At 34.5% G+C, this 8,828-nt stretch overlaps 1 protein-coding gene and 2 long non-coding RNA genes across 5 annotated transcripts; all 3 read left to right on the top strand.

Annotated features, from left to right (window-relative positions):
- The first annotated feature begins 895 nt into the window (after window positions 1-895).
- Window positions 896-1,908, top strand: LOC133782556 (zinc finger CCCH domain-containing protein 43-like). The gene is made up of 2 exons (XM_062221889.1): window positions 896-1,303; window positions 1,804-1,908. Exons 1-2 carry the CDS (start codon window positions 922-924, stop codon window positions 1,809-1,811), a joined length of 390 nt encoding a protein of 129 aa, XP_062077873.1. The 5' UTR covers window positions 896-921; the 3' UTR covers window positions 1,812-1,908.
- A 22-nt stretch (window positions 1,909-1,930) lies between these two features.
- Window positions 1,931-4,184, top strand: LOC133782558 (uncharacterized). 2 transcript variants are annotated; one of them, XR_009870583.1, is made up of 5 exons: window positions 1,931-2,080; window positions 3,218-3,296; window positions 3,410-3,537; window positions 3,870-3,968; window positions 4,083-4,184. It is a non-coding gene; the product is annotated as an uncharacterized LOC133782558 (long non-coding RNA). The 2 variants fall into 2 exon arrangements; XR_009870582.1 differs by lacking the exon at window positions 1,931-2,080 and having other exon boundaries at window positions 3,124-3,296.
- Window positions 4,185-6,612: 2,428 nt separating this feature from the next.
- Window positions 6,613-8,420, top strand: LOC133782557 (uncharacterized). 2 transcript variants are annotated; one of them, XR_009870581.1, is made up of 3 exons: window positions 6,613-6,771; window positions 7,780-8,105; window positions 8,292-8,420. It is a non-coding gene; the product is annotated as an uncharacterized LOC133782557 (long non-coding RNA). The 2 variants fall into 2 exon arrangements; XR_009870580.1 differs by having other exon boundaries at window positions 6,616-6,771; window positions 8,271-8,420.
- Window positions 8,421-8,828: the final 408 nt, after the last annotated feature.

Below are 8,828 nucleotides of genomic sequence, written 5' to 3'. Positions count from 1 at the left end.
AATGAGATCTAAAGTCTTGGATGAATCCTCTTGAAATGGGTCGTCCTGGGAAGTACATGGATAACCCAACTCACCAAGCGCTTAGGAACGTGTGGTGAAGGCAGAATAGTGTTTTCCATTGAAATGATGACTTCTAGTGTAACAAATTTGCAAGGTATGCCTCTTAAAACTTATGATCATTGCTTAGCTAGAAAAACACATAGAGTTTCTTTTCATACACATCCACCATCTAGAAGATCAAATGTCATTGATTTGATTCATACTGATGTTTGTACTATGAAAACTAAAACTCTTGGAGGTGCACTTTATTTTGTTACTTTTATTGATGACCATTCTAGAAAAGTTTGGGTTTTTGCTTTGAAATATAAAGACCAGGTGCTCGATGTCTTCAAAGAACTTCATGCCAGAATTGAAAGAGAAACTGGAAGAAACTTAAAGTGTGTTCGAGCAGATAATGGTGGTGAGTACATGGGTCCATTTGATAGGATTGCGGACTCCATGGTACACTACACCAAATACCCCTTTCCATAACATATGAATATAATAGTATTGAAAAAGTATTATGATACATAAAATAATAGGTGGGAAAAAAAATTGGCGGTACCAAAATTTTGGAGCCTGCGTATTAGTAAAGTTATCTTCTACTTTTTACTTTTTTATTTACTCTACTTTTTTATTTCCAAACCTCTAAACAATTTTCTAAGACACTTCCGACCATCCCTCAATCGATACCTAGTTAGGGTTTCAGTATCAGCCACCGTCTTCCTCTTCTTCTTCTTCAAATAACAATGGTGATCCCGATCCTGAAACTTCTGATCTCCGTCATGGGGCGGTCGAGAAGGAGAAGGAAGAGGAGGTAAGCGGAGCTTCTATTCATCAGGAGCTTGCGAGGTTTTTGACAGGGATTTGAGTGGAGAAGAAATGGGGAGCCGGAATGGAAGTGACGATGGAAATGAGAATGTGAATGAGGATGGGTATGGGAATGGGAGTGAGAACGAGAATGAAACTGAGTATGAGGATGAAGATGAAAATGAGGATAGGAAGAGAGAAGTAGAAGAGAACGATGATGAAGATGGTGGAGTGGGAGAGAATAAGAGTGGAAATGAGACTGAAAATGTCAGTGAAGTAAATAATGGTAGCGGTGAGATGGATAAGAAGAACGGGTATGGTGGTGGTATTCGAAAGTATCAGTATCCAGTGAGGCCTAAAGCTGAAGATTGCTCATTTTACCTCAAGGCTGGAACGTGTAAGTTTGGATCCAATTGCAAGTTTAATCACCCAGTTAGAAAAAAGAAGCAATCAGGTATTTTTTTTTTCTTCTTCTTCCATTTCATCAATTCTTATGCATACAATTTTGTATCAATACTTCACCACAAAATGAAGCTGTTTGTGTATGCATTGTCTTTATCTTTGTGGGTCTTTATCTATTTAGTGTCTTTTTTTCTTTTACCTTTTCCAATATTCGTATCTATATATATGATGTACTTCTTTGTTGGGTTGTGTTATGGTTGGTGGGTTTTGTTGGGGGAATTTTGCTGGTTATGGATAACATTAGAGACACTCGTTTTGCTGTATTGTTTGCTCTTGACATGGAGAAAGGAAGCTAGTTATCCCAATTAAAGTATATATGCTAACTTTTGGAGGAATAGTCTCTTTCCTGCCTGCTGGACTTGATACTTTCGTTGCAGCTGAATTATGTTTAATATTCATAAGAATATAGTTTCTTTGGGAAAGAAAATCTTTTTCTTTTTCAATTGTATTCACTTATCTTGTGTTTTTCATTTTTAAATTATCGTTTTGAAGGGTGCTAAGGAGAAAGTAAAAGAAAGGGAAGAGTCCACAGAAAATCCTGGGCAATCAGAATGCAAGGTTTTTATAAGTACAACAATTCTAGATATTATAATTCATCACTTTACGCATGTCATTATGGAATCTGATCAGTACATATGCATGAGGGAAACGTCCCTGCAGAATAGTGTTGTTATAATCGATATGAGTATGCCAAATCAACCTCTGAGGAGACCTATTACTGCAAACTCTGCACTGATGAATCTGAATTCTAAAATTCTTGCATTGAAAGGTAGGTTATGACTTTTAGCTGCATTTCAAAAATGATATGAATCATATATGATTGCTATATTCTGGAATATGTATTTGAAATTTTAGTTGGTCTATAAATGTCTTGTTACACTATTGCAGAATCTTTGAGATTTAATTTAAACAATTTAATTTTTTTATTTTGTCGTTCTGTAATGCTTTATATGCATTTTTGCATTGTTCTATTGCATAATCTTTGAGATTTTGTCTAAACTTGTTGTGATGTGCATTATAAGTGTATCCCACAGTTTACTTGTTACTTAATCAACTTTAAGCTCATTTTGTGTTCTCTGTATGTTCGTCACAGTCAATTCATTGTCTTTATACAGATGAAATGTTAAAGTCTATGCCTCTTGACTTATTCTTTTCATGTTGAATTTTTTAGTGTGTGTGATGTTATCTTTACTTAGATGTGGCTGTATTTTTTTAGTTAAACTAGGTGAAATTGCATCTTGAGGATGGATTTTTCTCTGAATGCTTTAACCTACATATGTTAATCGTATGTAGTTTTATTTTCTGCAAATGACACATCAAGTAAACTAAAGCAAATATTGGTAGATGTAATTTGGTGAGAACTTACTCATGACTTATCCCTATGGTGTCGGACTTGTAATATATGACACGGCAAGTAAACTAAAGCAAACATTGGTAGACATAATCTAGTGAAAACTTACTCATGACTTATTCCTATGGTGTCAAACTCTTAATCTCTGTTCTTATAGTGTCAGGATCTTGATATTAAGTTGTAAAGGATAGTCTGGCAGTGTGAGGATTTTTATAGTATTATTTTATATAGTTGTTCGATCGCACTAGAAATAGACATGATAAATGATTTCTACTGTGATTTGTATACTTCACTCGCATTTTTACACAAATTTTGGAGTTTGACTCACTCATTGTCATTATACCTAATATAAATTTGATTTCTTTGAGTTTTTTTTTCTTTTAACAATACTTACTTTAAATTTGGCCACTTGAGCTTTTGTTTGTTTTATTTCTTACTATTTTGGGCTACTGTTTTATCATATGCAATTTTATAGCTCTTGTCCCGGGGACTAGTCATGATATTATTTTCTTTCGCTTTTATTTTGTTTCACATGGCCTCCATGCACTTGTGTAGGTTGTATTTTGGAAATGGATTACCCCAAAGTTGTTGGGTCTGGTTACACAGACCTCAGTATATCATTGGTCAATTGAAGGTTTGTCACTTTATTATTATTATTAAACTTCTCTTCTAGCCTGCTTTGTTTTACAATACAATTACTTTTGTTTTAAAAATTTGGCTGGTATGTGCACTATATCTTCCTTGTAGGTGAGACTGAACCTGTGAAGATCTTCGAAAGAACTACTAATCTGGCAAACAATCAGATAATAAACTATCGATGTGACCCTTCTGAAAAGTGGTTGGTTTTGATTGGAATTGCCACTGGTGCTCCTGAGGTATGTTCTTATATATTGTAACATCATTTAGTAGATTGATACTCATATGCAGACATGCTTTATGTATAGATTTTTCATAGGGAAATCCTCATCAAGCCAATATATTTGATGATCTTGGTATTTATATGTTACATTTGTAATGATGTAATCCATGTAGTTGGAATAGAAGGGACTGCTTCCCCTGTAACAAGTTAGTGCCAAAGAGCCTTGTCCAAATGGTCCTTTTGAATTTTTCTGTAACATGCTTTAATACCTTATTGATTGCTTGGCCGACTCTGAGCTTTAATTGTCCTATTTCTTGTACTTGATTTATTTCTCTACTCTGTTTGCAGAGGCAAAATCTGGTCAAAGGGAATATGCAACTCTTTTCAGTGGAACAACAGAGAAGTCAAGCTCTGGAAGCTCATGCTGCTGCTTTTGCACAATTTAAAGTGCGTAAATTAACTTCTCCCTCTCTTTATCTCTCTTAATTCTCTTGTTTTTTATCACACTTGGTATGCATATCATATATGCATATTTGTTGATTGATTGTCGAATTTATACAGGTTCCAGGGAATGAGAATCCTTCTACTCTCATTTCCTTTGCAACAAAGACTTTTAATGCTAGCCAAATTACATCAAAGCTGCATGTTATAGATCTTGGTGCCCAACCAGGTTAGCTTAGTATTGTTTAATTCACCCCCTTTATTAAAAAAGACAAAAATGTTTGATAGGTCTAGAATCTTAATCAGAAATTTATTCCTTTCTTTCTATCTTGATGAATAATGTTTACATCCTTTTGTTGGGAGAGTGCTCTTATGCATGGAGTGATTTGAAAACGACTTCTTGTTTGATGTTGCCTTTTGTGGTTTGGTTTAAGCTATTATGGTATGCATGTGGAGGACTGATTATAGAGGCTTGGGCATGTCTAGTTTCATCCTCTACTCATAAAATCCAGTCTTTCTTACTTTATTTGTGCCCTCCTAGATAGATGTTAAAACTAGTGTCATGTGACTATTTTACTGCTTGGCTATTCATGCAATTTTCTGTTGAAATATGTTTTACTGTACATTGGCTTTAAGGTCTGTTAACTATTTTTTGCACTTTGGAATTGGCACAAATGGGAATCTTCAATTTGTTGTGTTTTGATTATTTAAAAATTTGCCAAGAGTTTCTTTTCTTGTTAGGCTTGTTTGATTTTTCTATAAATTTTTTGGTTTACCTTGTTCTTTCTATTGATATTTTTTTTCTTTATGCTCTAGGCTGTGTGTTTTTCTTTAATGGGCATTGGCAGCTCATTTCATGCTCAAGAAACTGTTGTGAGTGGGCAATTGGAGAGTCGAGTGTGGTAAATACTGTTCTTTCCCTGTGTACTATGTTATGTTTGTTTCTTGCATGTTAATGCTCTTGTCTCTTATCTTTTGCCCTGGGTTGTTGAGATCATCTGCACTTTGGTCAGGAAATTATCTCCTAATCCTAATAGTGCTGCAATAATGGCCATGGGTGTTAACATCTTGGCAAAGATGTTGAAATGTAAGCTAATCCATATTGCATTTCTTTTCTACTTTTGGGTATAAACTTATATATGGATCTTTCTTGCATGAAGTTTGGGGTGAATTTTAGTCAGTCATTTTAAAGTCAACGCCATACGTTTGCTGTTTTACCTATGCAGTTGTATGGAAAATTAAAACATAATGTTCTCTGTGGAAGGCTAGTAGTTAAGGTCACCAAGAGCATCATAGTTATGTCATTTGCTTTTGACTAAAAAAATTTGTGTATGAAGATATCGTTATACTTTTCCACCAGCACGTTTCTTATGAGAAGATTTACTGATGCAATTGTTTCAATAAGGAATTTAAGTGCTTGAATGCTACAAACCCCAGAACTTCACGATGTTAAAATGTTTTGTGGGCCTCTTGGCATATACTTAAATTGTTTGCTTGCCCGAAGCCTTGCTTCTGATTATGATGACTTTTACATTGTTTTTTTTTTTTGGTCAGTTGCCCTTCATACGATTCTGCAGCAGCTGTTAAGGCAAATTTATTTGATGTGGCTTTAAATACAAATATTCTTGATACTGGCTCTAATGGTTCCTTGAGGTAAGGCCTTTAGTTTGATTTGCCAAGTTTAATATAGTTCTACACATCAGAGGTCAATATTTTAAAGACTAGTTGTTCTTTACAGGCCAGTCTGATTTTCTTTCTTTTTAAAAAAAATCTATTTAGGTGTTTGAACTGATTAAAAAAGGTATCGCGTTGACATCATACGCTGGAAAGCTGGTTGGGGTCATCTGGGACATGTTACTTTCTGATTCTTCAATCCATAGTGCTCTTTTTTGGATTGTTTGCATGACTTCACAAGCATTGGAGGTCTGAATGCTCTGATTCTGTTTGGTTAGAATTTGTTATCTAATTTTGTTTCTTCACTGATTTGAGAATTTTTCTTCCTATAATCTTTTTCTTCTTTTGTCTTGTTTTTTTTCCATTTATCTTGCAGAAACTTCATGTTAGCCGTCTCTTTGATGTCACAAAAATTGAAGGTTTATCGCTTGCTATATCATCTGTTTTGGATATTCTATACAATGTGCTTGCCAAATTTCCTTACATTGTCCATTAAACAGGTGGCTACTTTTTTATTCTTGGCCCAAGTTGGAATTAGTAACATAGATGTTGGCAATTCTTGGTGCTATGGTTATTAGATGTAGTTAAATCTGAACATTGTTCTCATAGCAAAAATATTTTATACCCAGAAATCCCATAGACCTGCTTAGCGAGCCCAAGTTCGAAACTAGGGTTCCCCCCTAACTTTACAATATTTAGGGTGTGGGAAACTATAACAGTTGCTATGAGAAGTGCTCGTGCGGGGACTTGAACCTCAGGCCTTCTGGAAGCAAACTACATGCTAACTTTGAGAGCTACTCCTTTTGAGGATTGCAAATTATTAACCTTCTTTGCTGCAAAGAAGAGTAATTATATTTTTATCTTTTGACTAACTATTTTTTGGGCCGGAATTCAAAAATTTTGTTTGTCTAAAGCTGCAAAATATACCTTTGTTAATAGAATTCTCTCTTTATGATTTTTGTTGATTCTTTGATTAGTACTTTTTAATTACAAGAGATGATGTTCTGTTATTTAAATTTTTCAGGATACATCTTCCAGCCTCCCCATCTTTCTTCAATCAGTTTTGTCATCTGCAACAAAACCAATATCTGTAGTTGCTGCTGTTGTCTCCTTGGTATCTTATTTTTGCAATCCTGTAAGGATTCTCTCGATGCTTGAACTGAAAACATTTTTCATATTATGTTGTTTCCTCTTATTTGAGGGGAACTTCTCTGCCTGTTATGCATTCAACAACAGCACTTAAAGATTCTTTTACTTTGTTGGTGTTCTTTTTCCTTTTTGGTCTTCTGATTTTCTCAGTTTAGACTCACACATTCGTTCATCACCAACATTTTGTGGATTGTGCATGTAAATTGTATATGTGTATATGTATATATTAATATATATTGAAGCACACTATCCAGTAATGGTAGATACAAAAAGAAGGGGCAGTCCCTAAATTCTTTGGTTGAGGAAACCCAAAGAGACACGATGAAGTGATTTCTTCCACATAAAACATTTATATTGGACCTTGGCATATCTTTAGTGTGTATCTATTTTGTTGGTATCAATCATGGCTTTTAATACGAATGAAACTCATAGTTTCATATCATAAGTAAACTTCATTGATTCAGTGAAAATCTCTAGCAATTTGTTGTTGATGGAGGAAGACTTACAATGTGTGTGTGTTGTCTATTTGGGTAAAGATCTTATAGTAGTATATTCTTTTGTCTCCTCTGCTGAGGGTTGATGATGTTTAGTCACTACACAGAAAGTACACAAAATTGAGGAAAGTAGTTTATTTTTTAAAAGATATTTTGTGATCATAAACCTTGTTTGATATTGACGGGATGGATACGACATAATTTTACTTGCATTTGTTTCGTCATGCTTGACATCAATTGGTGTATCCCCATGCTAAAACGTGAAAGTCTATTCATGTAAAATGGATCTAATTATAGATTGACTATGGCATTAAGTGCAAGGTTTCCATCATTATTAATGAGAAATTGTGCTGAGCACACAACTTGGGACAAACTTGTCTGTATCCTTTATATGCTTTGGACCCCTTTTATGGTTTAATGGTTGTATGTAGACTGGCTATTCCTATATTGTTGGAAATCTTTACTACATTTTACTAAGGAGTTTTAACTTATCCATGTAGGCCATACAGATTGGCGCCACTAAAGTACTGTCAACGCTGTTGATGACAGCAGATTTCTTGCCACCATATTTTTCTGCAAGCAGCTTTGGTCTAGATGATAAACAGGTTTAGCATGTTCGAGTTAATGCATTTTCTTTCCTGATCATTAATTTTTTTATTTGAACAACTGACCCATTGTTTCTCATTTAATATATTTTAATTAATACACCGTCTAGGTTGTTGATTTGAAAGATTCTGTAAGCTTTATTCTACTAGAGCAATCTGAAGAAAATGAAGACTTATTTGTTGCTACCGTCAATCTTTTCACTGCTGCTGCTCGTTATCAGGTGTGCTACTTTTTGACATTTGTATATGTTTTCTGGTGTTAATAAGTGAATCACTCTTGGTTAATTTTCCGTTGTTTCATTTTGGGATTTCTCATTAACTGTTTATATTGATCTTTGTGTTCTATACAACCTGCTTTTTTTTTATTGTTGTATTTGCCACCAAAGAGTTTATGGACGTCCAACCAGGTAATGTTGGTGATGGGAAGCTGCCAGCAATTGAGGTTTCCTCTGGGCCAGTAGAGTCTAAAAGTTCAAGCCTTGTAGATACAGTACTTTGTTATGTTGTAAATTCTGACAGTCATATCAATAAGTAAGTTCTCCTAGAGACATCCTTAGCCTGGTTTATCCCTCAATTTTTTTTTTCCGGTTGTTCTTTAAACTAATTTGTTACATATTTTGATCTGTTAATTTCTTTATTCCAGCAAACCCTTTGTGTTGCTTAATGTACTCAACTTTTTAAAGGCATTGTGGCAAAGGGCGGCTCAATATATCAATTTATCAATATATTGTTAGTGCCCAAATAACTTAAGGTCTAGAGTTTAGTACCTGTTTGAGCTCCATATTCTATTACACCTCTCCTTTAAATGAGATATGAGATTCGATGGATCTACCCTAGAAATAATAGTATCATTCTAAATGCTTTTGTAACTCAAATCTCCCAAACTTTTAACATGTTGTCTCAGTAATTAAGCACTTGAACCAGAGATGTCTTTAGGGTGAAAT

This window comes from Humulus lupulus, chromosome 6 (genome assembly GCF_963169125.1).
Source record: "Humulus lupulus chromosome 6, drHumLupu1.1, whole genome shotgun sequence".
Taxonomy (NCBI): Eukaryota; Viridiplantae; Streptophyta; class Magnoliopsida; order Rosales; family Cannabaceae; genus Humulus; species Humulus lupulus.
Note: the sequence above shows the minus strand (reverse complement) of the source record. Positions and strands in the feature narration are given on the sequence as shown.

Coding starts and splice junctions, on each gene's coding strand:
- LOC133782556 (XM_062221889.1), top strand. CDS start 922: ATGGGGAGCCGGAATGGAAGTGACGATGGAAATGAGAATGTGAATGAG.